The 27,897-nt window shown below is 35.2% G+C and overlaps 4 protein-coding genes across 10 annotated transcripts; 1 reads left to right on the top strand and 3 right to left on the bottom strand.

Moving 5' to 3' along the window:
* Positions 1-1,585: 1,585 nt before the first annotated feature.
* Positions 1,586-4,198, top strand: LOC142606091 (uncharacterized). The gene is made up of 6 exons (XM_075777495.1): positions 1,586-1,877; positions 2,710-2,780; positions 2,863-2,900; positions 2,993-3,505; positions 3,581-3,671; positions 3,798-4,198. Exons 1-6 carry the CDS (start codon positions 1,736-1,738, stop codon positions 3,882-3,884), a joined length of 942 nt encoding a protein of 313 aa, XP_075633610.1. The 5' UTR covers positions 1,586-1,735; the 3' UTR covers positions 3,885-4,198.
* A 1,306-nt stretch (positions 4,199-5,504) lies between these two features.
* On the bottom strand, positions 5,505-8,692 carry LOC142606071 (protein REVERSION-TO-ETHYLENE SENSITIVITY1). Of its 4 annotated transcripts, none has more exons than XM_075777481.1 (3): positions 8,280-8,692; positions 6,546-6,986; positions 5,505-6,148 (listed from the first exon to the last, which is right to left on the bottom strand). In XM_075777481.1, exons 2-3 carry the CDS (start codon positions 6,852-6,854, stop codon positions 5,726-5,728), a joined length of 732 nt encoding a protein of 243 aa, XP_075633596.1. In that variant the 5' UTR covers positions 6,855-6,986; positions 8,280-8,692; the 3' UTR covers positions 5,505-5,725. The 4 variants fall into 4 exon arrangements, with proteins under 4 accessions (XP_075633596.1, XP_075633600.1, XP_075633604.1 ...); XM_075777485.1 differs by having other exon boundaries at positions 6,546-6,843; positions 8,280-8,596; XM_075777489.1 differs by having other exon boundaries at positions 6,546-6,943; positions 8,280-8,566.
* A 3,243-nt stretch (positions 8,693-11,935) lies between these two features.
* LOC142638409 (uncharacterized protein ycf36) lies at positions 11,936-15,638 on the bottom strand. Of its 3 annotated transcripts, none has more exons than XM_075812453.1 (5): positions 15,104-15,638; positions 14,676-14,704; positions 13,777-13,833; positions 12,361-12,587; positions 11,936-12,262 (listed from the first exon to the last, which is right to left on the bottom strand). In XM_075812453.1, exons 1-4 carry the CDS (start codon positions 15,597-15,599, stop codon positions 12,387-12,389), a joined length of 783 nt encoding a protein of 260 aa, XP_075668568.1. In that variant the 5' UTR covers positions 15,600-15,638; the 3' UTR covers positions 11,936-12,262; positions 12,361-12,386. The 3 variants fall into 3 exon arrangements, with proteins under 3 accessions (XP_075668568.1, XP_075668576.1, XP_075668560.1); XM_075812461.1 differs by having other exon boundaries at positions 11,936-12,258; XM_075812445.1 differs by having other exon boundaries at positions 11,936-12,587.
* Positions 15,639-16,677: 1,039 nt separating this feature from the next.
* LOC142614073 (serine/threonine-protein kinase EDR1) lies at positions 16,678-27,286 on the bottom strand. Of its 2 annotated transcripts, XM_075786618.1 has the most exons (15): positions 26,607-27,286; positions 25,327-25,767; positions 24,958-25,061; positions 23,225-24,198; positions 22,694-22,939; positions 20,618-20,658; positions 20,376-20,417; positions 20,049-20,117; positions 19,830-19,930; positions 19,422-19,500; positions 19,244-19,342; positions 19,034-19,102; positions 18,857-18,906; positions 18,565-18,741; positions 16,678-17,020 (listed from the first exon to the last, which is right to left on the bottom strand). In XM_075786618.1, the coding sequence occupies exons 1-15, from the start codon at positions 27,036-27,038 to the stop codon at positions 16,927-16,929; spliced, it is 3,018 nt and encodes a 1,005-aa protein (XP_075642733.1). In that variant the 5' UTR covers positions 27,039-27,286; the 3' UTR covers positions 16,678-16,926. The 2 variants fall into 2 exon arrangements, with proteins under 2 accessions (XP_075642733.1, XP_075642740.1); XM_075786625.1 differs by lacking the exon at positions 20,376-20,417.
* Positions 27,287-27,897: the final 611 nt, after the last annotated feature.

Genomic DNA, 27,897 nt, shown 5'->3' with positions numbered 1-27,897 from the left:
TGAGAGAGTTAATAAATTGTTGGGGGAGAAGATATCAAGAATCAATAATAGACAAATACAAAGAGATTGATAGTGACAGAATTCCGTGATAGTTGCCGACACCGAAAATGAAGATTTGAGAGTGACAAACTTCAATGAGGGTGGCCATTAGGCATTAGGTGAGAGAGTGAGAGAGGAAAAGAGAGAAATGAAAGGAAGAGGATAGAGTACTTTGCCATAGGTTTACCAAATCACTCATGTAACAATTCAACGAGTGAATTTCATATGATTTAATTTTATACTCTTTTTGTCAAAGTTGGTCCCATCAACCTTCCCCTTGGTAGTTTTTTCTTTATATTCCCACATTATATTCACTTATTGAGTTTTTTTTTTTTTTTGAGACAGTTATTGAGTTATTTCATTGGTGATTTGGTATAACAATTGCAATAAATAATTTTTGGGTAAACTACATATTTAGTCCCTAACTTTTATACCATATTTCAATTTGGTCATTAACCTTTTAATTGTGTCAATTTAGTCCTTAACCTTTTAATGTCGTGTCAATTTAGTCCTTGCCATTATATATTAGATGAAAATTGTTTACATATCAAATAGCCAAAATAAAATTTTAGTTTATTATTACATCAACAGAAGCTAATTTTTTATTTTGGCCATTAGACATGTCATTAATTTTCATCCAAAAGATAACTGTAAGGATTAAATTGACACGGTAAAGAAAGGTTAGGGACCAAATTGACACAATTAAAAGGTTAGGGATCAAATTGAAATATGGTGTATAGAATAGGGACCAAATACGCAGTTTACCCATAATTTTTTTACAGATCATAGCAAGGACACATGTCACAAAAGGAGAGAAAAAAAACCATACAACAAATCACACACATATAATAAAATTATAATAAGATTTTGCTAAGAGTTTTATAGTTCAATTAGTTAGTACTTGACACATTTTGATGTGTTTATAATATCTAAAGTTCAAATCTACCAGTAATTTTTTAATTAAAAAAAAATGGGGTCCTATAGTCATAATATCCTATATGTGCAATGCAAAAAATAAGAAGGGGTGGAGTTTTTTTTTTTTGGGTAATCGAAGGGGTGAAGTTTTTTTTGAGAGTTTCGAAGGGGTGAAGTTTGTAGTTTATAAAAGCCGTTCTAAATTTCGAGAAAAGGGACGTCAAAAATCCCACAATTTTTACCACAATTTTCTAAGTGGAGAGTTTTTTTTTTTTTTTTTTTGGTAAACGAAAATGGGGGCGTTTATGGTTGTATTAAACCCCTGGACAGGGCGCCGCGCGCCATACATATTCGTAAGCATCGCGTGTGAGAGTCACCTCATTGCTGAGAACACCCCTCACTAAAGATGTCCACCAACGAAAGGCCGTTGGCAGTACTCGAACTCAAGCCTGACAATCAGGGAAGCGAAATCCTGACCAACTCAGCCAACCCCCCGTTGGCCTAAGTGGAGAGTTATATTACTGGAAATGTGGTGCGATTGTTTTTGTCCCTATCATTTTTCTTTAATTTCTTAATACCGCTGTGCTGTGTGGAGTGTATACTTCCTCCAAATAAATACAACGTGCACAATAAAGAATAACACTACAACCCATAAAAAAAAAAAACAAAAAAAAAAGAATAACACTTCTCAAAGTGGCATCCATCTCTATCTCTCTTTTGTCTCTAAAGCCTCACTGTTCTGAGCTGCTGTTTCTGAACGCAAAAGAAAGGAAAGAAGAAAATGGCGGACAAACCAAGCCGAGCTCTGATATTGTACGGAGATGGGTTGGCACCTTTCATCCAACCATCTCATACCCATCTCCACTCTCTCTCTTCCAAAGCTTCCTGTGGCTTCTTGACCCTCCCCAATGCCCCTTCCTCTGGTTTCTCTCTCTCTCTTTCTCTAAGTTCTAATATAATTGGCACTTTATTTCATGTTTGCTTGTAATGCTTTCAATACCCCATCAGATAGGTTCCTTTGTTTGATAATTTAAGAAAGGAAAAATCTTAAATTTGATTCATCCGAAACAAAAAAAGGTGATAATTTGATTCTTCATTTGTATTTGGGGTATGCTTAAAGCTTTCAGTTTTGATGAATTCCATGCGATTGAGTCTGTGCTGTTACAAAAACACAAAAGGTGTTAATTTGATACTTCTCACTGATTTGTGCAAAACATCCCTACGTGATCCCAAGTTATATAGGAAGCTCATTTTATGAGTTGGGTTTGCTATTATTGTATTTAATCTAGCGCATATAGATATTTCAATTGATGCCCAAGAGCACGCATAGAGCTTTTGAGGGATAGAAGTGAGTATGTGACAAAAAATTTCACAACTTTTTTCATGGCTGTTAGAGGTGGCATGTTATGATTACTGTATAATAAAAATTGTATTAGTGGTGGAAAGTGATGTTGAACCATTCACAACTTGCTACCTAAGAAAGTTGTGAAATTTCTGTTTCTCTGGCATATTACTCGTTTGTCATAGGTCTCAAAAGCGCTGTGCACACAATCCAATTTAATTTACCTTGGTGCCTCGGAAATCAAGCATACACTGCTCTTTTAACTTCTGAAAGCTATATTTATCCAGTTAAATGAGCTTGGAATTTCAATTTCATTGTGCTGGTTCTATTCATGGTTCTTCCTTCTCTATTTACTTTTGAAAGTTGCAAAATATGTGATTATTGGGATTGATTGACTTGAATTTGGACTGCAGAAAGTGAGGATGAGAGAGTGGTTAGGGAGTTTGCAGTATTGCTGGATGCTTATGAATCTTATCTTGAAAAGGTGAGATTTTATACTTTTAAGCTTTAGAGAGTATAGTTTCAAGATGAAGTCTAATGAATAGCATAATTTCTCTGTTTTTCAGAGTGGCAACACCACTAGAATGCCAACCATATCAGAGAGGTATCATTTGTCTGTTGAGTTTTGTTCAGAAATTGTCATATACATTAAAAATACAGGTAGACAATATCAACCAACATGCCTTTTAAACTCAGGTTCATGGGAATGAAAGCTGCTATAATCACAAACAATACAAGTTTGAAATCTTTTGGTGCCAAACTTGGCATTTCTGTGTTGCAATTTGATGACTTAATTACAAACCAACAATCTCTTGAGGAATTACCAGCCGAAGTTGTGGCTGCTGAATTGCTAAAGTTGCTCGGGTTTAAAGAAGGGAAGGCACTAGATATGAGTGAATATGATGTGGTGTTTGTGCACATTGGGGATGGTGAAAAGGTAATTAGTGAGAGAAACAAGGCTAATATTGCCAATGACATGGAGTATGTCAATGCTTTGGTTGGTGGTATATTGCAGATAGCCCAACCTGGCTCTGAAATTAGTTCCCGTCTGCATTTGTCCCTCTTGATGAGCTTTGGTGATGTCTTAGAGGACACTGATCCCAACTTGTCAGTTTTGATGCCTAAAGATGAGAAAATCTCTAATCTTTCAATACTCTTCCCTCGTCAAAGTTACACCATGAGAGGAGAGTCTCCACGGAAAGATGTTAGGTGAGTATAAAACTTGGTGGCTTCTAGCACTTCTTAGACCATTTCTTATAGCTCCAATTCATTTGTGATGAACAGGCACCATTGCCCAATTTTGATTGCTCAATGGCAGTATGCTGTAACCCGCAAGGATATGGTAGAGGCATTTTCTTTTAAAGATTTTAAGGAGGTACAAATTGTAGTTATCATATTCATGATTCCTCCCTTTTTACTTGAATTCTAATATCTCTGGGTTTCAATTGATTAAGATATCTACTTCACTATGTATATAATAATTGTTTTCATTTTTGCGCAGCATGGTGGAAATCTTGTAATACCGGCAGATAGATTTCTGCATGAGGTTGCCTTTAAGGTTTGGAAGGCCCCCAAGTATGGAGCATGAGAAGTATTTATCAAAGTCTTGGTATGCGGAGACAATACTTCAAAATTTTGAGATAATTATGGAAGATAAATCTGAGTGCCACCTCTGTCTTGATCCTTACAATGCTATTCTAACCTCCCTCTCCTGTATTGCCAAAATCAGACACTGCTTAAGACCAATTTGCTCGCGTCTTCTAGGTGGAAGGGTTTTTAAACAGTCATTTGCCTGCCCAAATGCCAACTAACGATAGCGATCTTGTTGAAATTTCTGTTTCATATCAATGCTGCCATTTGATAGTCATTTTGATAATTTGAGTGCCTTTCCATCGTGTCTAATATGCGTGCTCGGCTACAAAAACAAGAAGTATGATGTCTGTTTTCTTGTGCTTTCATTTATACTCACCTCCAGTCCAATTAGTAACACATATGTATCTCAGGGTTTCACTTTTCACTTAAGATCGCCTACAATGTGTACCACAGGATCACATGTCACCTTTGGGAACTGAGCACTGAGATGCAGTGCATTGTGCAATACGCCTAATTCACTTAAATTTCAACTCTTTTTACTTTTTTTTAAAACTTTTTAAAATATGTTGATCCAATGGATGAGATTAAAAGTTATTTTCTTAACTTTTGATCTCAACTATTAAAAAAGTATTGCACGGTGGAATAGCGCTAGCTAGAGCATTCAAAACTCATTCCAGTTAAGTGTTAACATCAGCCCCGCCCTATAATTGATTACAGCTTCATGCATGTCTGCATCAGAACCCAGCACCACTATAATTGATTTCAGCCTCATGCATGTCTGCATCAAAACCCACAAGACAAGACCTTGTCAATCTTCACAAATTATAAAATTTTCGTTCTTTATTTTGGGACAAATTTTGCTGCCCCCACGTTGACACTCACACCTATATAATGGACAAATGAATCTTAGGAATTTTACAAATTTTCTTATTGAAATATTATTCATTGTCTTTGAAAGTTGTTATTTGAAACCCTACAAACACCACAGCATCATACACCTTGTTAAATGTCTCCGCAAAATGCCCCTGAACCAGAGGGGACCAAAGGTACAAAACCAAGGAAAGTATCGCTTCTGCTGCCAGTTTCTGGTCACAGGAAACAGTCGAGATTATAAAGAAGCATTAGCTGAGGACAAGATCATTCCATTTTACCTTCCGTGACACATATATAGGTATTTTGAGCATCCGACATATACTTCATTTCTCTCACAACATTTAGAACCCACAATTGTGAGACCCACAAACTATGTGAAAGATAATGCATATATCAAATAGACGACATACACCGAGATAAACTATTGGTAACACTCAGCCTGACTATCACTACATCCAAAGCAAGATAGTATCCTCTCCAGTACAACAAAATAGCAAGGACTAAATGAACACCAAAGACATGCTTTGTATTTTCAAATTCTTCAGAAACACTTTACACTATTACTGTGTCTGGTTGGGTTCATCATGTTTGGCGTTTGAGAGAGAGCATGCTTCTGTGCTCCTTCCCAATCTCTCCACACGGTGCAACATTGTCCTGCCCCATAAAGAATATAAGTCACTCAAGTACAAGTTTCCAACTACGGAAATTAATACAATACAATTTTCAAATTCTACGCTTATGAGAGAGAGAGAGAAGATTTAATTTCCATTATTTAGTCAATAATCTACAGTTTTAATCCGCTTCTTGATTCTAGGTGGACAACTTTTGATTACAAAGGTCTCCCCAGAAAAACTGCAGCAGTTCCATATCAGCTATTTATAAACAACACTTATAGAAGGAATACCCATACAACATTATCTGTTTTCCTCCATTAAAAACTCTTCAACATCAAAGACAAAGGACCTAGCACTCTATCAAGTTTTTGGCACAATAAGTACCAATCAAAAACCACCCAAGAAGGAGAAGAGAGAAGGAAAACAGCCCAATCAAGAATGGCCACCCGACCATGACAATACCAAGGCAGAGCACCACTACGAAAGGGAGGAATGATCTAAGGATTGACATGCTATCAACCCAATGCCCCTTAAATAGTATAAGAGCTGCCACATTTATCATATTCCAACTCATTGATCCACCATAACAGAGCCGATTAAAACAGTTGGCAACAAATGAGTGGCAGTTGCATGTGAAGAGGTTGTAGGATTTATTCTCAAAGTAACGCATACTAGACCGTAGTGCATCATCCCAGGTGTGTGATGTCCCATACTCAGTATGCCTGTAGCCAAACTTGCATGTGTGCCCAGCTACGGTTGGTGGAAAGCAACACTGCATTAACATTCCAATTTAACAACAAAACTGTCAATGGACTGTACTAGGTTTGGGGGAAAGCAATAATTCATTAAAATTCAGCTTCCACAACAAAATTGTCAACAGAACCAATTGGTAGCTCTAATTATTCAACACGAACCCTTCACATAAAGTGATACGAGAAGAAATAAGTGACAAACTTATAATTCTAATGGGCACTTTCAATTTTGTTACAAAAAAAAAGGCTGACCAATATCAGGAGAGAGAGAGAGAGAGAATTAAAAAAATATTCAGTTTAACTCTTCTTTCAAATGTTCATATTTTCCCACTAAATTGCTTTGTCAAGTATTGATGATCAAATTGACAACAAAGTGTGTCTGGATGGGTTCAAGAGAGAGAGAGAGAGAGAGAGTACCTGCTCTCTATCAAGCTGGAGATATCTGGCTACAGCACCATATGAAAAATCATCAACATTTACAAAGTTGGATCCTGCAAAATCTAAAATAGCACCATCCTCCCTGCAAATGCCAACATGCCCAATGAAGGGTGCCAACCATGACACTACTGGTAGTGGAGTCCAAACTAAACAACATGGAAACTTTGCATTCTTTGGATCAATTTCATCCAATGGCCAGAACTCATGCTGAATCCGTTGTGTAGGACTTGCGTGTTCAGCATCATAAGCTACTGTTAACTCCATTTGAGGAAGTCTTCTGAATGGCATATAGGTTTGTTCAATTTCTCACACAGAAAGATCAATATGTCAAATGACACCCTCAGGCATACTATTTGTCCCCAATGCAATAAGCAAACCTAGCAAATCAGTTACTCTTTCATCGATATGACAAGAGTTATTCTACAATAAACACAACATTATAGGCATTCTTAAGAAAGGGGAGATGGGGGAAAAGAATATACAATAACAACTGGAAGGGTATATGGTTAAAAAAACAGAAGATATTGTGCTAACTGGAACTGTCTGAAGGTGCAGTGACAAACATAATACTAATGTGATCATCAAAGTAAACAAAAATGAAAAAGCATCCCTTTATTAGGCTCACTAAGCCTCTGATAAAAAAGAATGTTTCATCATAACGCTGCACCCCCCATACATCCTCAGTTGACCCACTTCTATTTTTTGACACTGACACAATTAGAAAATAAAACAGAATTTTTATAACCTAAGTTACTCATAGGTTCCTCTTTTCTTTTTCTCTTTTTCTTTTTCTTTTTTTTTTCTTTTTCTTTTTTCAGTAATAAAGTAATTTTTATCTATCAAAAGAGAAAAAGATGGCATGCTGTGTATTATACTGTTCAATCGGATTAGGTTCTCTTTCAGATGTAGTCAAAGTTTGTAAAGAATAGTAATTAGTCACGAATACAATGAGCGCAAAAAATAAAATAAAATAATAATGAAATAAAAATCAGTGAACTATTATCTGAAGATGTCCAAATAAATAAATAAAGATCAGAAAAATCCAGACTTAAGTCTACCAATAGAAAGCACCTGTCCTTCAAAAGGGAGAGAGAGAGAGAGAGAGAGAGAGAGAGGAAGAAGAAAATGTTTCATAGTAAAATTGACTTCTTATGGCTTTCCTCCATATCCCATTTATAACTTAACAAGTGCAAAACCTATTAAGTAATAACACCCTCTCCTTCATAAACTTCAGATTTAGAACTATGGAATTTGCTCTTTGGCAATATTACCATACATTATACACAGTTGTCCTTACACCAAGGTTTCCCATTTACAAAAACACGAAACACTGGCCTGCATAGTTCGCAGAAACTCTATGATGGGCTTTAATTTCTTAATGAAATTGCCACAAATCGAATCAAGAAAGACGTTTTTATTCTATGATCCTAGGCAATATCTGAGGATTCCAAAAACACATCAGTAACAAACAATTAAGGAGAAAAAATATTTGTTTTCAAAAAGACAGACTACCCCCAGAAAAAAGAAAATTTTAAAAAAAAAAGTTGGTTTAGACAAACCGTACATAAAGCTTCTGACTTTCAATTATTCCACGAAACCCAGATGGATTACTTCACAAAAATCCAAAACACATTGAAGAAGAACAAGATCCAAACCTATACATAACGCATTCAAATCATTAAAAGCTTAAAAGGGTAAGCACAGATACTGTACCTGAAGACAATAGTGATGCAGAAACTGAAGCTGAAGCTGAAGCTAAATCTAAATCTGAAAAAGGGTCCAATTGATAAATAAAAAGGTGAGGAGAAGAAGAAAAAAAGCTTGTGCCTTTGTTGCTGTTGTAGTTATTCATTGTACAGGAAGAAGAATGAATGATTTATGGTGACAAAAAAGAGAAGAAAAAAAATATGAAAGAAATCTTTGTTTATAATAATAAAAAAATATAGTTAATTGGTGGAAATAGTAGCAATTATTTCTTGTTCTGGAAACCAAAGGAGCAGAGGAAAAGAAGGGAAAGGTGCATGAACCATTCCTTAATTTCGATTCATTGGTGGGTCCACTATATTTTAATGTTTATTCATTGTTTAGATTGACCACACGCTCTGTTGCCATCTTCTGGAGCAACTTTGATGTCTAACTGTTACCCCTCGTTGGTTGAGAAAAGAAGACCATGTGAATTATGAGGTAAAGTGCATTGCATTATGTGTCATATACATTGTATGCTGTTACTTACCGCCTTTGTTTTGTTTTTTTATTTTTTCTTTTCTTGACAGTCAATATGATCTTATCTTAGCCTGGTCGTAAAAGTATACTAATCATGTCTTCATGTTGAATATAAATTCAGGTTTGGTAGTATTGCAAAGTATATTTCTAAACTTTTAAATAACGATAAATAACGATACTAAAAATTTCTTACTATACAGCCCAGTGTTCAGATGTTTGTTTTTGTTTTTTTATTTGCTTTTATATATAAAATAATCAGAGTTAAAAATAAGGAAAAATAAAATTCAAAAATATGAGTGAAGATTTTTATTCTTATAATGACATTAGTCTTTATGTTGAATCATAACTTGATAAGATGACTTGAGTACTTATAAAACAAAATGCTTTTCATTTGGATTTACTATTTGGAATTGGATATTTTAGTTTCTTATAACAAGTGAACTTAACATATATGCGCGTAAAAATTATGAAAAGGTAAAGGTCTAGAACATTGGTGTGGTGTCTAACCACTGGTATTCTGATGCTCAAGTTGGATTTCTCTATTTTTTTAATAGAATAATTGATCACTCATGAAGTGCTTAATTACCTTCATCCATTTTTAAGGTGGTCATGCCTATGACTTTCTTCATGCCGTTTCCTTATGTGAAGTAGCATCAATAAAATATCATTAATGGTATGTAACAATAGTCAAGTAGTTTGAATGTTGTAAGTTAAAGATTTTATCGAAGTCTAACACGTAAGCATTATTTGCTCATTGTCTATGCAGTTGGTGGGAAATTATTAAGTAGTTCTAGAGCCATGCTCTAGGCTCTCACATGAAGTCTCATGTGACAGCCTAAGTACTTCTTTTAGACTACCTAATAATTTGTCATGATTGGTGGTCTAAATATTTGAAACTCTTACATGGTTCCTTGTCTTTGCCTCCACCTATAGTGGATTGTGGACCTAAGCAATGTACCTAATAAGCCGAGCAAAACAGATCTTCAAGATTTGGTGCCAAGAATAGACTAAAGAGCACATTGGTTTGGTGTCAGGTAGAGCAAAAACTATTCTCCTCAACGTATCTCTATCAATTATTTCTAGTTCTTTTTGAGATATTAAATTGAAACATTAACCTTGTAATTCGAAAAGAATGTTGAAGATAAATAATAGTTGTGTATACAAAAACTTCGAACTAACAAATATTATTCTTAAGACATCCTAACTTGTATGCTTTGACTGAAATGTGACTTAAGACTAATAAGTATGGACAAAGATATACGTGTGAGTACAAAACAATGTTACGAGAAATTTTTGAAAAATTATAACATGACATGGCGGGTATGACATTCAAAATAAAGTGTTCATACTTCCTAATTAAGACATCCTAACACGAGTTCTTTCTTTTTTTTTTCTTTTTTCTTTTTGATAGGCCTAACATGAGTTCATTAATTACACATTTTACACCTACGAAAATGTGTATTTTATGAAAACTTAGATTATGGGCTAAACCACGGGAAAATTGTGAATGTAAACCATGAGCTACTCATGAGGTCTTTGATGTCAGTCTAGCTACTTATTTCAAAACCGTGTGAAGCCTGTGAGTGGTGAGGTCAGGTAAAGTGCAATGCATATGCATGTATCATGTATGTATGCTAGCTGTTTTATTTACCTTTTTTGACCTTTACTTCTTTTCCTAACAATCACATCGATCTTATTCGAAAAGACAAAAACAGAACAACACAAAGGAGAACTAAAGCCTCCATTAACACAAGTCAAAAGAACCTACAAATCTAGTATTGAGGGACCATTTTGCTAAAGAGTGGACGATCCTATTGGCTTCCCTAGGAATCCAACAAAAGGAGGAAATGAGAATAAACTTTGCAAGAGCAATGGATTCTTCTAAAACATTTTAAACTCTCCAGTGAACATCTAGCTTCTTGTTTTGAATGACTTGGATGCATCCTGCGAATCACCTTCAACAACTTCTTCACAAGATAAATACGAGAGGCCAATGATGGAGAAGCCATAAGATGGGCTAATAGTTTCTCTTTTGTTGAGTTACTAATGCCTTAATGATAAATAAGTTCACAGATCAGACATATAACCTATTGAAATTTGGTAGAATATAAAGTGAAATAGTGTGACAAGGAATTTATATTCCCTTTTATGATATAGATAATAAAAAGATACAAGTGTTACCTTAGGTGAGTTGAATCATAACTTGATAATAACTTAAGTATTTATGAACTCGTGTTCTTTTAATTTGGATATATTGTTTAGAATTGGATATTCTCTAGTTTTTTATTATCGAGCCAAATTAAGAACTGAACTAGTATATCTAATTATTATGTTAAAATTGTGTACAAAAATCATATTTATGGATGATCTAGTTGATTGCAAGTTCAAATTCTTGAAGACATGCAAAACTGAAAAGGTGAAGGTTTAGAACAACAGTGTTATGTCTAACCAAGTAACCATTGTTATTCTACCGCTTAAGTTAGATTTCTCTCTATTTTTAGTAAAATAATTATTCACTCAAGACATGTTAACTTTTTCTTTTGGGTTTATCCATTTTTAAGATGATCGCCTCTGCTATCTTTTATGAATTGTCTCTATACGTGGATCACATTAATGAATGATTATTAATGGTTTGTAATCACATGCAAGTAGTCCAGGTGTTGTTCTTTATTGGCTCATACCACATTTAATACGTGGGCATTATTTGCTTCTTGCCCATGTGGCTAATGGGGTCTAAATATCTGAAACTTTCAAATAGTACCCTAGGCCCCAGATGTGGTGGATCTAAGCAATATAACTAGCATGCTGATCAAAAAAAGATCTTGGTGTTGGTACCTAGTAGAGCAGGCCTAGGTTTGGTGCCAAGCAAAGCAGATCCTACTCTGTTAAGCCTATCTTTCCTATCATTTATACTTCTTTTTAAGAGATCAAATTGAAGCATATAATTCATCAAAAAAAAAAATTTTTGAAGCATATAACATTGTAATTTGACAAGAATGTTGAAGATAGATTATGTACACAAAAACTTTGTACTAACAAGGATTATCCTATTAATCTATCCTTTTTGGTTTATCAATCTTTCTTCTCTTATTTTTTTTAAAAGCTTTGTCTGAAACGAGACTTTCCTCTTACTTTTTTCAAAGAGAGATCATAAACGTCTATCATGAGTTTCACTGCTTACACATTTTAAACCTCAAATACATGAATAGTTACATGTCAGATTACATGTAAATAATCTAAACCACGTTAAAGTCATAATAATGAAAGTTACATTTACAAGAGGATGCATTCAAGCAATGTGAGTTCAAATGATAAAGTTCATAAAATTACACATTAGGCTCTCTTAAAATGTTACACTTGATACCACCTGCCCTTGTTGGTGACATGGTACCCTCCATGCACGAAGTGCTTAGGGGTTTAGTGGAGGAGTTCGAGCAGCAAGGTCAGCAGTATATGAAAGTATATATTTCTAACTATATCCAAAAAACAAAAACAAAAAACCATATGAAAAACTGTACAGAAGGAAAATTAATGATATGCTTCTACCTTTACACTGAATAAGATACATTACCATAGAACTGAAAGCTGCTTCATGAATTAGGGAAGACCAGGTTCACCGCAAAATGCGTCTGGCTCAAATGATCTTGCAGACTCATCATTGTAAACTCCAGGTATTACTCTACCACTGGCTTCTACCTTTTGGCCACCATCAATGTTAATAAGGAGAAGAACACATACAAACAATGATGCAGCAAGACTCACAAGAGTGAACTTTAATCTGCTCAGCACAGGCTTGACCTGTTGTAGAAGATATAGCACCCACATGAGTTTGAATTTACCCAAAGATGAAGTTTATTGTTATCTATTGTGTTTATAAAGAAGTTTTCAAGCTCTAAAGCAAATGAAAAGTTTTTTAGGTATTCTTAGAATATATTAAGATATTACTATAAATATTGTAGACCATTGTTTTGTAATATTATGGGTTACTATAGTTTTATAGTTACCATACTAAGCCTAATTCATGTTACAATTCAATATAGCAAAAGTTATAATATATGAGAGAGAGAGAGAGAGATGCTGTATACATATCTTCTATACAATAAGCTATACAATAGTGTCCATATATATAGAGCGTATAGTTGACCTAGGATATCCTTAATTGTCCTTGATTTTAGTCTCAATCAAGGACACCAACACGTACTAAATATGGTAAATGTGATAAACTATTAACAAAAGAAAAAGGAAGCACCTCCAAGAGGGGGAAAAAAAAGACTTTCAACACTTGCAAGTCTGTAGTTCATAGCTCAATGTCCTGATGTTGACTATTATAGACATTTTGGATCACTATGAGTACTTATAAAATGGCATGAATTGAAAAGGCAAATCAATGAACCATACATTTGGACACAAAAGCACATTTTGCCGACTTCCAAAAACTCTTGAAGTCATAGAAAACTCTCCCATTTTCTCAGTGCTGCCTAATTAGCTGAAGTAGGCAAAAGGGGGATACATAGACAGTCTATATAGAAACTATGTCACCATAACTCTTGTTAACGGCTTTTACTCATGAGAACAATTCTGCATGACTTAGATGACAATATTACATGCCATAAAGCACTGCCAAGATTCCTTTTTAAAACAAGTAAGTATCCTGCTGTCTAAGTATCAACCAAGAGCTTTAGAGAACACAAAAACAAGTTTAGCTTTTGGTTCAAAACTTCTACAACTCCTGAGAAAACAAGTACCAATAGCTATTTGCCAGAGCGCTCATAGGCCATTTTGAAGGTTGAATGACAATACAGATGGTCACTTTCATTTCTTTTCCTTGAAATATACAGCCATAAGTCATCTTTCCTTGAAGTTAATAGCAAAGCATCCTTAAAAAAATCATTTATGTTCCTTGATTCATAATAAACAAGAGCCTCCAGCATCAAAGAGTCAAAGATCATTATAATTACACCAAGTCTGTAAAATATAACTAACTTACAGAAAATGAACCAAGGAGCCTATCACGTGCCAAAACTTCAGCAGTTTTAACCCATACCTGTTGAAGAAATTCAATTCAGGCTTCAATAATGCAAAACTATAAACTGAACTTTAAAAAAGAATTTTCATCTGTAGCGCTAGGAAACATAAGAAAATGTAAAAATGTAGGAATCAATGAATCATATAAAAAACAAGGGACACAGGAAATATGCACTAGATTTGCATTATGAACTATTCAACAAAAAAAGATTTTCTTTATGAACTATAAAAACATTGGTAACAAAAGCCATCCACCAAATCCTTGGTATATAATTAACAGTTTGAAATGAAAATTGATACTTAGAAACCATTGCTTTTATATTTTACTAAATATTCGTTCTTGAAAACTTTCCACACAATACCAAATTTCTTCATAAAATTCTGTGGCTACCAATAAGCTTACAACAACATCACAACATTGTCTCCATAAATTTCTGAATTCCAGACTTCCCAAATGCCAAACAGATATCAAATTTCATTGCAATTCCCTTGAGTGAGAAGTCAAGGGACTGTCACCTCATGTATTAAACGTTTACATATAATGCTTATTAGTTAGTAGTGTCTCATGAGCAAGATCATTTTCTTAAGGTTGGTAGAAAAGGTCAAGAGAAAGTAAGAAACTAAAATTTAACGAAACCTTCAAATTTTCATTGATCTCCCCGCAAGCAACAACATATGCAATTATTATCTAACTTACTTCGGGTAAAGTAGTTCCATCTGGAAGTAAAAAACGATACAAAGAAAGACATTTGAAAATTTCAGCTTTCCAAAATATTCTTCACCTTCCTTAGAAATGAAAAATAAGGTAGAGATGCACAAATAATATTAAATTAAAGACAAAACAAAATAGAATTCATGTACCTGACCATCATACCATCCTGTCTCTTCATCTGCAAAAAAGAGAGGGAAAAAACCAATCCATCAATTTCCTAAACCTCCACATAAGTGTTAAGCTCTGGTTGATTGCTAGGAAAAATGAAGTAAGAGAAACTAAAAACCATGCCTCACACAACTTTCTTAGTTGAAGAGGTTAGAATTCTTAAAACCAAGAGAATATAGATTAGAAAAAAGGGTTAAACTTAAAATCCAAATTATACCCTTTTAAGTTTGGATGAATTCTAGTTTTCGTCATATAGTTTATTATATTAGTCTAACTTAAAAATTGTAATTTAGATTTTGAGAAGAAAAAAAAAATCAGATATTCACGTTGTTTGCTTTCCTCAACTTTCTCAGCAACCAACCAAGTGAAGTTAGATAACATAGAAAACAGAGCATTTATATATATATACATTCAACAGTGGCACTAAGCAATCGATTGCCCACATAAGCCCAACCCAGATACATTCTCAAAACGGCAAGAGTCACCACAAAAACCCCACTTGAAAAAGCACATAAAACCCTCTTGAATGGCTCAGAATCTGGGCCCACAGTGCCAAGCCAGGCCACAGGGAGGCCAATAAAGAGAGCAAAAGAAGTGCCTGTGATGAACAATCTGGAGCTGTATTGAGCAATGTCACCTGAGGCCCATGTGAATGGGAAGGAGGTGGAGAGGTTTTGGTACTCATTTATGGGCTGCTGTTCTAGTGGAACAGGGCAATCTGTTTCTGGTTGTGGAGTATTGCTTCCATTTCTGAAGGATGATGAGGAAAAGGGTATTTTGGGAATTTGGGTTTTGTAGTTGTAATGGTAATGGTGATGGTGGTAGAGTTTGGGGTTTGGAATTGGGAAGATGGGTGGATATTTGTCGGGTTTGGAGGAAAAGAAGAGGGTTAATTGGGTGGCCATGTCTTTGGAGAACTTTTTCCTGTTTGCTAAATATTGTTGGTCACCTGCTCTATCTAAATAAAGATTCTTTTTAGTTATTTTACCAAAAATAATAATAATAATAAAGATTCTTTTTGTTTATTATTTATAATTACTTTTTTTTACTGTATAATTTAGATTATTAGCGTATATTTATTCATTAGTGGGAGGGTGTCATGTCTGGTCAAAGTCTATTTTGCTTGATGTGTAATGACTTATGACTTTTTAGACTTATTAGTATTGCGATTGAAGATGACAAAGTGCTGTAATGAGGTGTAGGAAGATGCCAAGGTTGTAAGTAAATGAGTATTTAGAGAGAGGATAATATGCCCAAGTAGTGGCCCAGAATTTGACAAGAACTTTTAAAGAGAAAATATGTGTAGCAAGTAGGAACAGCTAAGTTACCCATTGAGTTAATCTAGTAATTTTCAGGTTCATATGATCTAATGTCCTGAGTTTAAGTCCTTTAACCAACACTTCAAGTCATCCCAAAACAAATTTTTCTTGTAATTACCCTGATGCGAGTATGGTATTAAAAGACCACCTGAAAGAGTCTTATACACCCATGTTTATAAGTATTAAAAAATAAAAAAAGGTTTAACAGCCAAGTAATCAACTAATCATTCAGGCGGTCTAACATCACTTGATTATTACAACCACCTCAAAACGAGGAAAAAAAAATTATTTGTCCCTGAGAGTTTTTCGTCCAGATTGAGGTTAGCAGCAGCCATAGCTACTATAAATAACTTCTTTTTTTATATCTACCACGTGTAACTTATGAGATGATCTTTTTTCATTCCAAAAATCAAGCTTTAATACAGAACTGGTATGCAGAATATAATAACACATCTTATGCAAATAATTTCTTTTCCTATTTTGATCTTTCTTTTTCACAATATACTGCAGAGATCAAATGTATACAATTCACCAAACATGATCTCCACAGATAAAGAACTTGATAATATTATTTCTTTTTTCTTTTTTTCTTTTTTCCTTTCTTTCTCAACCCCCTCCCCCCCCCCCCCCCCTTTTTCTTTTTTTCCCTCCTGGGACATTCTTACATTTAGAATGATTCAACCTACTTACACAACTAACTTCATTGGTATCCTCCACTGCACTTTTGCAGCTGTTCGGTTAGGAGGACCACCAAATTGTTCTGAATGGGTTGCGCTGAGCTCCCACTTTGAATGAACCTAACACTTCCCAATCCAGCATTCTCTCAAGTTTCTTTGCATAAAAAGAAAAAAACCTCAGCTCCTCTGGCTCTTCGAGCCAGAGAACAACTATTATTACAATGGTGTTGATCTGGTCACTGTGTCAATCGATTTGTAGGTACAACTAGACGTTGAAGATGGCGAAGACTGGACATAAGCTGTGAGAAAGAGGGCCGTAGATCTGGGTCCCTGCAAAAAAGTAAACATACTTAAATGGATTATAGTTGATAAGCAGGATATCACTGCAACCCAGTATTCCATCACAAAGCACATCTATGTATTCTTGAACTAATAATTGCTAATTACCATAACAAGAACATGGTATAACTTTTGTGATTGACCCTATGTCTCAAGATTATGGGGTTTAATATCAAAATTTGATCTTTTTAAATACTTTTTTTTTATAGGTAAGAAAAAATATTATTGAAAAAGGAAAAGCATCAAAAATACATAAGGTTCACTGTAGTGAACAAAGGGGAACAGAAGTAAAAAACAAACAGACTGACACTAAACTATTCTAAAAGATAAAAGAAAATCCATAAGTGTAGAGCAATCCGAGAGACCCCAACACCGAGACCAATCATAAAGGATTCGATGGCATACATCTAACAATTGAGCCAAAGATTTTCTAGTATCCTCAAAAGAACACTGATTCCGTTCAGTTCAGATAGTCCACATTAAACAACCTAGAACCAAATTCCAAATGTCAAAATTATGTTTCCCAAGCCAATGATACCAACCAAAAAATAAGTCTGCAATTAAACCTGGCATAACCCAATCAATCCCAAATAACCGAAGCATATCCATCCACAAAGAATGAACTACCGGACAAAAAATCAGCAAGTGATCCATAGATTCCTCATTGCAACAACGATTCGCCAAAGTGCGAACCACGAAGCATAAGGTTATCCAAAGTTAGAATTTGACCAAGAGTTGCTGTCCACATAAAGAATGCCACCCTTTTTAAAACATTTACTTTCCAAATGCCCTTCCAAGGGAAAGTAGAAAGAGGTAAATTTCGAATATAATGATAGAAAGACTGAGCATCAAACTTCCCACTGCCATTGAGACGCCAACAAAGTCCGTCACTACCTCCACCTTTAGGAATCCAAGTTTTAATGAAATGAAGAAGGGAGTAGGAAGTCGCTAATTCCCAATCATTAACTTCCCTATAAAATCTCAAACTCCAAACTCTATCATTATCTCCAAGTGGAGGACTTAACACTTCCGTAGAAGCTTCCTTATTGGCTGCACACACAAATAACTGTGGATAAAGAGTTTTAAGAGAATTGTCCCCAGTTCACTTATGATGCCAAAAAAGAATACGAGAACCATCCCCCACCACAAAGGACAAATGCTTAGAAAAGTTTTCCCAACCTTCACTAATACTTCGCCATAAACCACAACCATGAGCCCTTCTACAAATTCTAGTACTCCACCCCCCTATCCCTTCCCCATATTTCATGGCTATGACCCTCCACCACAGATGAGTAGTTTCATAACCATACACACACACACACACACACACACACACACACACACATATATATATATATTGTCACTTCTGTATTTTGAGTCCATTGATGAAAAATAAAAAAATGTTGCATGGATTTTAAAATTTCTCTTCAATATTTCATTAGGATGGACATCTAAATTGATTTTATATAATTGCCTAATAACCATGATAAGTGCAGTACCAAGTGTCAATAAGGATAACAAAGTCTAAATCTTACGTTTGCCAGCAATCACATATTATCTGTGCTACTACTGGATCAACCTCTTCTGGAATTTCAAGACGCCTATTCTGGAATCCAACAGCTCCAACAACCTGCATTGGGTTCAACCCTTTCCAAGGGATACGTAAAGTAGATAACTCCCACAATATGATACCAAAGCTATACACATCACACCTGCAAACAAGAAGACCTGATTATGCCAGACATCTATGGCATTGAAATTTTTCCAAAATGGACCTGCCAGGCTACAGCAATTAGGCAGATTACAAGCACAAGCATGTTAACTTACTTTTCATTGGCACGTTCATTCCTTAGAACTTCGGGTGCCATCCATTCAGGCTGCAGTATCACAGCAGCTTTTATCAACACATATTTTTATTAAGCAACAAGGTAAAATGATGAAAGAAAGGGCCACAAATGGGACATCAACATAGAATCAGTTTGGTTATTCACACTTAATTATTACCGTTCCAGCAGTAGACTGAGAAGACAGAAACGTGTGGTGCTTTGTTCGTGACAAACCAAAATCACAAACCTGCAGACAGAAACCAAAAATTGGATAAGATTCAATTGATGTTTCTCACCAAACAATATGGCAATTCTTCTATTTAATAAAAGTAAAAACAAATACAATCAGGGAAAAGCTCTTTAGGGCCAGAACTTGGATTGAGCAGACCTTAACAACCCAATTTTTATCAACAAGAAGATTTGGAGACTTAAGATCTCGATGCACAATGGGAGGATGGCTTGTGTGCAAGTAATTCATTCCCTTGGCCTGCAAAAAATCAGGCAGTTTGCTCAAGAAAAAAGAAGTAAACCAAATACACCTGAAAGAGAGACAATCCAACTTATACCACATCGAGAGCCATCCGCATTCGCCTCTTTTCATCAATTGGAGGATTGGGACGATGCAGTAATCTATACAAACTCCCCCTGCATACCAAGAGAGCTTGAGGGACAAGACAATATAGCACAACAAAATTCCTTGTTTTGTTACATAGTTTCTTGGTAGAAACTTACAATTACATGACCTAAAAAACCTCTATAATGATATACTTCTTGCTACTTAAAATAAAGACAGATAAACTCTAAAAATGACACAAATAACACTCTCAATGGGGACACAAAAGAAAAGAATAACACCCTCAATGAATTTTACGGAAGTCAAGTAAACATGGTAAATTGGATATGCAGGTAGATCAACTAAAAATATGGTACTAATTAACACCAATATAACAAATGGAGTACAGAAAAGAATTAACCTGGGAAGAAACTCTGTCAGTATTGAGAAATGTGGGGAGCGAGTAACTGCTCCCATGAAAAGGACAACATTAGGATGTCTCAGCCTTAACATGATTTCAACCTGCATGAGGCAACCGAGAGGAATTGTCTTCAGTAATAACAAGAAAATTAATTCTATTAGATATTTGGCTTATAGTAAAACAACAATATATAATGTAAGTTAAATACATTCCACTTACTTCACTTTTAAACTGAACCAATGAATCACCAGAGAAATCTTGGTCTAGAAACTTCTTGACAGCAACTTCCTGAAAAAACATTTCGTATAATGTCAAGAAGAACAAATAAAATGTCTTAAAATGGTTAAAATGGATCAGTCAAATTCATATTCCTGGGTCACCATAAAAATTCCTTTAACATGACCAATTGACAGAATAGGAGTTTTTTTTTTTTTTGGTTGACAGAATGAGTTTTAATTTCAAAAAGAAAAAAGCTATTGAAATTATTTCTTTCACAAAGCTGTTGAAGCAATCAGAAGATTTTGATAGAATTGCTGCATTGATTACCACTATTGAATTAACGTATGAAACATTGAATCTGACGATCCTCTGATTGGCGAAAAAAAGAAACTACTAATGTTAGTCATAAAAAGTTCAAAAGCACTCATACGATTGTTGCTAATTTTACCACTTTGTGGTCATCAAAACTTGTTTAGAGAGAATAGATTTTATGCATTTTTATATGTCCTAAAGGTAACCGCAGACAAACAAAATAGATGGATAATCAGTGTGTTCAAAGTACAACTCACAGTGCCATTCCAATCTGCACGATAAACCTCACCATATGAACCTGCAAAACACATCATGTGGGATTATTATCAAACAGAAGTACAGGTTAGTGCTCCTGAACAGATAATATAAAAATAGAATATAGCAAAACATTGACAAGTTTAACATGCTGATGCAGGAAGCACAAGGAAAGATTTATTTTAATTTAGTCTCATTTGAATTGTGTTTTTATTGGTCAACAGTATTTTACTTTAGGCCCAAGTAGTTAATTAGGTTATTAATATCTTATTTTATTAAAGTCAAGGTTATATATGTAATTCAATAATTGGAATTTCCCAAAATCATTTGGAATTAGGTTTTCTAAGTCAATTAGAATATGGTTTCCTATGTCAGTTTAAATTATTGTTTAATAGTCTATATAAGCACAATAATTTACTCCTAAAGAGAGGATTATTTTAAAGAACAAAATTTCTCTTGAAATTATCCCAATGGTCTAGTGTTGACTCCAGACAAACTTAGGTGCTTACTCCTGTAGGTTCTCTTTTGGGAGGCAACTACATACTAGTGGACAGAAGGCCAAACGATTGGTAGCAATAATCCGTACATCTTTCCAAACTTATTTCCTTCTTTTGTTGATTATAAATGTAAAAGCTAATTGTTTTTTTTAACAAGCAATTCATGAAGTTTTATTGAAAAGAGAGTTACTTCAAGCTCACGATGATGAACACAAAGAAACTTATAAGTTACAAGGAATCAAACAGACAAGCTAAGAGAACTATGAAACTCAAATTTGGAAATAGAAATACAATGAGTGAAGTTCCAAGCCCAATACCACTTGAACGAGGAACAAAGCAATAACGATTTCAATTGCTCTAGGAACCTCACAACACCGGTTTCCCCCTTTGCTTCTATTCCCATTTTCCCCACTGTCCTCAAGTGGCTTAAACAATGGACACACAGGCTTGACTTTAGCTCAAATTGAGCGTCAATAAGCAGACTCAAGCTTGGCTTAATGTCATCAAGCTCGAGCTCAGCTTGGCCTGGCTAACTTATTACAGGCCCAAATTTGAGATAAGCTCACAATAAGCAAGGTTGCAAAAAATCTAAAAGTATTTTAGAGGAAACAATGGACTAAACCAACTAGAAGTTGGTACCATTTTTTAATACATAATTCTTGTAACAATATAATTATCATAGAACTATGAGATATCTTCCCTACTCTACAAGGTTGAAAATATGATTATCATCCAGTTGTTTAGTTTTCCAATGAGCTCTAACTCAAATCGCACTTCCTAGCCCTCCAAAAATTGGGGGTGTGGTCAAGGGTTCAAGGGGAGAGAGAGAGAGAGATGAGAGATCTATTAGAAATACAACCAGATCTGTGAGAGATCTAAAGCAATTAATTTAACACTAACTTTTTGATAAATAATTGATGTAAAACTAACTTATAGGTTAAGATGGCACTTCCACCATTTTAGTCGCAGTTTGTTTAAAGCATACACACGTATCAATATTTGTCTAGGACTAGGATTTGAACTTTCAATTGGAGAGTTCAAAAGTAGCTAATTGTTTTGACCAAGAGAGCAATAAGCAGCCAGAGAAGATCTTAAAGTAGAAGCAACACCCTCTCAGCCACCAGTTTTGATTACATCCAACATTCCCATGTGGACTGCTCTTCACATATTGCATAAAGTTGAGTTTGGTATCATTAATCAGAGACTGGCTTTAAACAGAAACAATTATGTCCTATTATCACAATGGTGATTTGGCTCAACTGGTTGGGTAGGTCTTTGGTTCAAATCCTAACGAGTGAGCAAGAGAGAGAGAAGTATCCTAAAATTGGTCCTCTAACCAAAAAGTTTGTAAAAGGATGCATTTTAATTATTCAGGGAAAAAAATCAGCTAAAGAATAAAGACATTAGGTCAACATCAGTACCAACTAAAATGCCAAAGATCATATATAAACCTACACATAAATGCCCTCAAGGCTTCTTCCAAAATGTAATGTCTAACATGATAATACATTGTCTAAATTAACAATTCACTGTCTTTTTCCTTCAATGAAATAGAACAAATTAAGATAAAGAAAATCTTACCAATACCAATTCGTTCACCAATCCGTAGATCCTCCCATGGAATTTCCCATTCTGCAACCTCCCTGAGCACTGGGTTAATACCCTCGCTGTGAGTATCACATGCAATGCGGAGACAACTGTTGGCCATTTCTATTGCAGATTCTTTGCCTGATTCAATGTCATTAAATAATCCTCCAATATTATCCTGAAAACACTGTTTATCATCACTCGATGATGCAATGTTCCGTTGTCTTTTGCAAGATTCAGCTGCAGTGTCCAAAAAGATTCATGAATTTGTCAAAGGCCAAGTTTTAATTATTCAGGAGAAAAAGAATCAAGATATTCAGTCAACTTCACTACGAATGAAAATGGAGGAAAAACACACACACACACGTAACAGTAAAATGTCTTCATGGAAAAAGGGAGAAAACATGATATTTTTTTATTATTCCAAAACTCCAGGTCTACCATGATAATTCATCATCTAAATTACCAATTCACCTTTTTTTCTCCTCTATTAAACTGAATAATTCAGATGAAATAAAATCTTACCAATACCAATTCGTTCACCATTTCGTATATCTTCCCATGGAAAATCCCATACTGGAACCCCCCTGAGCACTGGGTTGATACCCTCACTATGAGCATCAACACGGGTACCACTGTTGGCATTTTCAATTAATTTCACAGCAGATTCATTTCCCAAATCAATTTCATTAGAAAATCCTCCAATCTTATCCTGACAGCAGCGTTTATCAGTATTGTCACTGAATGGGGCTGCAGTGTCCAAAAATGATTCAAGAATGCGTTTCTCATTCAAAGCTCTTGCATCCATTTGAAACGGATTAGGAGTAACCATATTTACACCTGTAGCATCGGTCTGGAATTTTTCATTAGTTCCAGAAACAACAAGCACATATCCCTCAGATGTAAATTCAGAGTCGGATGGAATGGTATTTGTCTCCAATTCTTTATCTACATTTTTACCATTTGCCATATCAATATGTTCAAGCACTTTCTGCTCACCCAGATCATGTGAATTTATGTCCAAAAACAAATCTGGAGGAGGAGATGCACCACTCTCTAACAGAACAGCATGTAGTTTCTGCGCAAATTCTGGGTTCTTTGCTGCACTGATTACATACTTTGAGACATCCTTAACTTTCTTTTTCTGTGCACACGATGCTTTTCCAGATTTTCCAGATAAGCTTTCACATGATTTATGCGGTGATGGAAGAAGCTTCTCACACTGGTGTTCAAATCCCTCACTTTGGTTTTCTTTTGTTTGGAAGCCTACAACAGAAGCTTCATCTGACTTTGAACTGCCATCTTTGAAAACTGTACCAAGATCAGGTTGTACAGCTAGTGTTCTAATTCCTTCATCATTAATTGAACATATATCTATGGGTGTTCCTATGACATCTGCAAAGCTCCTTACAGCAAAGCCTGGATTTGGAAGATGACTGCTCGGTACTTCAGCAGGAATTAGGGCGCCAGGAGCACCCATGAGATCAATAATATATTCACTGCATTGAATCAGCAAATTAATTACATACTGACAAATTGTTCCCTAACATCTTAAAGCTTGTTGTATTTTCTTTAGTTAGGCAGCAAATATGCCTGAATTGGTAGGAGCAAAATGGAAAACATAGAGCATACACATTTTGAAATCAAGAGTTCAAATCGAACAACTTAAGAAGAATAGATCTGAACCCGAATCACTGCAGTAAAAATATACAACTGGTAGATGAATGTAAATTTGCCAGAAATATTTATTGGTGCTTTGTACTGTATGAGAAACAGCAGCAGCATGTATCAAAGAAGTAATGTCAATAGTAATTTTGAAGGGACCATCCTAAAAGGTGTGCAGCTACTATCCAAAATCTAGATGTTAGCTTGTACAGGGATGCATGTGCTGCTTCATTTACCCCTTTCTTTTCCTGTTTTGACCCTAAAGCACAATTGGGTACAAAATAGGGAGTAGCAGTCACACACCTGTAAGCCCTCTGCCACCCCCACCCCAATAAACATGGGCTTCATCCCTTGTCCCAGGTACAACCCCCCCAAAACCACCCTAAAGATTTTACCTGCACCTTATGCAGTCACTCTTGTTCAAGTTTGACACAGCATTATGGGTTTAACTACTATAACAAAAAACAAAACATGCATAACATATGTAATACCAATTTAAAGTGCCCACATCAAAAAAAAAAAAAAAACTTTATCTTAATCCTCAGAAAATTTTATATTTGAAGAATTGAAACATCATGACTGGAGGTTATCACCTTCCATCATCAATTTTGATGAAGTTCACAGCTCCATCATCAGTGCCAGTGTAGTAGCTTCCTTTGACCAGCATACATGGAAGATTAATCCTATCAGCTAGTACCTGGCACCACAAGCATCAAATAAATAACTTCTTGCCAAAATTCTTTCCCAGAAGATGAGACACATTCTATAATCTTAAAAAAACAAATAGTAACAAAACAGGGAGCATTTTCCAAATAAAAAAAGAGGGCAATTTTGATAAAAATTAAGCAATCAAGAGCCTAAGCTTAGTTAACAGGTGCAAATATTTTATTCATAATTCAGTAAATATAAGTTAAGTCCATGAATTCATTAAAAAAATAAAAGGTAAGTCCATGATGTCTAACCTTAAATAGCAAGGCCCTGTGGCGGGAAAGTCCAATATCAAGACGTCCAAGGGGAAGAATAATAGTGTTAAGAGAATTCCGCAACTCATAACTTCTCATGTTCCACCTTCTCAACATTTGATCGGCATCACCAACCGGACCACCCATTCTATCAACAACAAGATCAGCAATTTTCTGAATTAGGCCACTTAAAATCAGACCATGTTTAGAAACTTGACACTCCAGGGATATGGCATATGCTGTCTTCTCAAGCTTTTGAAGTTCAAGATCAACCAAGCGGTTTACTAAAATAACTTCGTAGTCAACATTATCTGAAATGTTTATTGCTTGAAGATCCACCAACAACGGCATCGTCCCTTGTGTGTCCAAATTTGAGGTAATGCCATATACATCATAAAATCCATCCATCACTTTTTCATGATAATTTACAACATTATAGCTCTGCAATGCAATAGATATAAAAATTTAGTAAAAACCTCTCCCTACTTATCAAAGAACAATATTGAAAATGAACCATCCCATCACATGGGAAAGTCAAGACAAGACATTGATATTTGATTAAGATTTTCACAATCCAAGTTCCTATAAGGCAAGAACTCCACTGAAATAGGTGCAAAAGGCAAGCATATTTATAGTGAAGAAGCCACATCAACGCGAAACTCAACCTCAACTTCTCAGCAACCAAAGTTTAGAAAAAAGCAAAAAACGAGCCCATTGAAAAAAGCTTCAGTTACCATAACCAATCTTTTCCCGAATACAAAACATGAGGCAACGCAGAATTAACCTACAACTTCAATTAACATGTGCAAAATAAAGTAAATTGTCAATGCAAAACGACAATATCCACCAATTCCTATGCAGTGCATTAGAAGAATCAAGACTCAGAAACCCACACTACATGAAAAAATCGCTATGCAAATGAGATTTTCCAATCAAAGAATACCACGCTTCGCCATCACTCTTCGATGTTTTGGAATCACAATCCAAAACCAGCTAATCATACACAAATAGATCCTCAATTCACCAAACCCTATATGAAATTCCAAACCAATGCACCACCAAAGCAATAAACCCTAAAACGCAATTTTGACGAAAATGCCTACAATATAACATACACATAGTTTGGTACAATTAGGGAAATGATGATTCAATCTTAAATACAAATAGATAGATCCAAACAAAGATGAAATTCGAAGAAAAAAAAAAACCTAATTCGCTCAAATTCACACACAATTTGCAATAAAAGAACGATAAAGATTCGAAATTGATAGGTACCGTACCCAATATCGAGGCGAGAGAAACTTAACGAGGGCCTGATTATCGGAAATAGAAGCGGAGCCACCGAGACTAATCCGCTTCGCGGCGTCGATCTGAGCGGTCTCGGGATCCTCACGCGAATCGGGATCGGAAGCGCTAATCGCTAGGGCTAACTGTACCTGAAACTCCTCCTCCAACAGATTGAAATCCACCTCAGCAGCACCAGCACCAGCACCACCATCGGCAACCGTCCGATCACCCGCCGTCGAAGACGAAGACTCAACGGCGCCGATTCTCCCCATCGAGGACGACTCGGAAGCGCTCGGGCTTTGACTCGGAGTGGGACTCAAACTCGGAGAAGGACGAGTCGACTCGGACGAGGCGAGTCTGTGATGGTCATTGATTCCACCACCACCGATGTGAAGCTTTCTCAGTAGATGCTTCATTTTCGACATCGATCATCAATAACAATCTCTCAAATCTCTCTATCTCTAAAGCCTTATTATTTTCGCTAAATTTTTTTTTTTTTTTTTGAAACTGGGGCTTAACGTGCGCACAATGAGAACAAAGGAGATTCGCTTAACCTACGCACTCTTCTTCTTCTTCTTCGTCAAGCTACTACTACTACGAACACAACTTGAAAGACTTAAATTAACCGCTCACCCATTCCCTCCAATACACTGTTGTGTTTATCTTCTTCTCTTCTCCCAAAATATATTTTTTTATTAAAAAATATTAAATAACGATGTTTATATGGGAGTATTATGGTAAAAAAAATATAACTATATAATATAAATAACTATGCTAAAGTCTCTTACCAAAAAAAAAAAACCACTGTGCTAAAGTCAAGGCACCAAAACTTTAATTCTAGTGTACGACTAAGTCACATTGCTTCTTATCAACTACACTTTAATCTTAGCCGTTTGATTAGTTTGATCAAGATTTTAAATAAGTTGGTGTGCATTTCTATCCATATTTGAATGGATAAATCATAATATGTATCAGATATATCTAACCGACCCCTTATACATAATCCATTAGAGTTACCGACCTCTTATACATAACTCATTAGAGTTGTTTTTGCTACTATTAATGGGTCCCACTGCACTTTTTAATACTATTCATGGTCCCACGGTACTATTTCAGTTAACTTTTATATTTATTTAATATGTTTTCAATTTCAATAAAATAATCGGTATCCAAATAACCCGTATATATATCAAATATACCATATATTAATATATATCATCTCATTTGAATGCTTATAAAAGTGTATATAAGTAAATAAGATTAAAGATTTTTACTACCTTATTA

The sequence above is a fragment of the Castanea sativa genome, chromosome 1 (genome assembly GCF_040712315.1).
Source record: "Castanea sativa cultivar Marrone di Chiusa Pesio chromosome 1, ASM4071231v1".
Taxonomy (NCBI): Eukaryota; Viridiplantae; Streptophyta; class Magnoliopsida; order Fagales; family Fagaceae; genus Castanea; species Castanea sativa.
This window is presented reverse-complemented; position numbering and strand designations above follow the sequence as displayed.

Bases quoted from the DNA above. Each gene is read 5' to 3' on its own strand.
- LOC142606091 (XM_075777495.1), top strand. From the start codon at position 1,736: ATGGCGGACAAACCAAGCCGAGCTCTGATATTGTACGGAGATGGGTTG. The intron at 2,901-2,992 runs GTATCATTTGTC...TTTTAAACTCAG, and splicing joins ATGCCAACCATATCAGAGAG to GTTCATGGGAATGAAAGCTG. The intron at 3,506-3,580 runs GTGAGTATAAAA...TGTGATGAACAG, and splicing joins TCTCCACGGAAAGATGTTAG to GCACCATTGCCCAATTTTGA.
- LOC142606071 (XM_075777481.1), bottom strand. From the start codon at position 6,854: ATGCCATTCAGAAGACTTCCTCAAATGGAGTTAACAGTAGCTTATGAT. The intron at 6,149-6,545 runs GTACTCTCTCTC...ATGTTAATGCAG, and splicing joins TCCAGCTTGATAGAGAGCAG to TGTTGCTTTCCACCAACCGT.
- LOC142638409 (XM_075812445.1), bottom strand. From the start codon at position 15,599: ATGGCCACCCAATTAACCCTCTTCTTTTCCTCCAAACCCGACAAATAT. The intron at 14,705-15,103 runs GTATATATATAT...TCTTTTTTGCAG, and splicing joins GCTTAGTGCCACTGTTGAAT to ATGAAGAGACAGGATGGTAT. The intron at 13,834-14,675 runs GTACATGAATTC...TTTCTTCAACAG, and splicing joins CAGGATGGTATGATGGTCAG to GTATGGGTTAAAACTGCTGA.
- LOC142614073 (XM_075786618.1), bottom strand. From the start codon at position 27,038: ATGTCGAAAATGAAGCATCTACTGAGAAAGCTTCACATCGGTGGTGGT. The intron at 19,103-19,243 runs GTCTGCTCAATC...TTCTGTCTGCAG, and splicing joins ATAAAAATTGGGTTGTTAAG to GTTTGTGATTTTGGTTTGTC. The intron at 18,907-19,033 runs GTAATAATTAAG...GTGATACTGCAG, and splicing joins CTCAGTCTACTGCTGGAACG to CCTGAATGGATGGCACCCGA.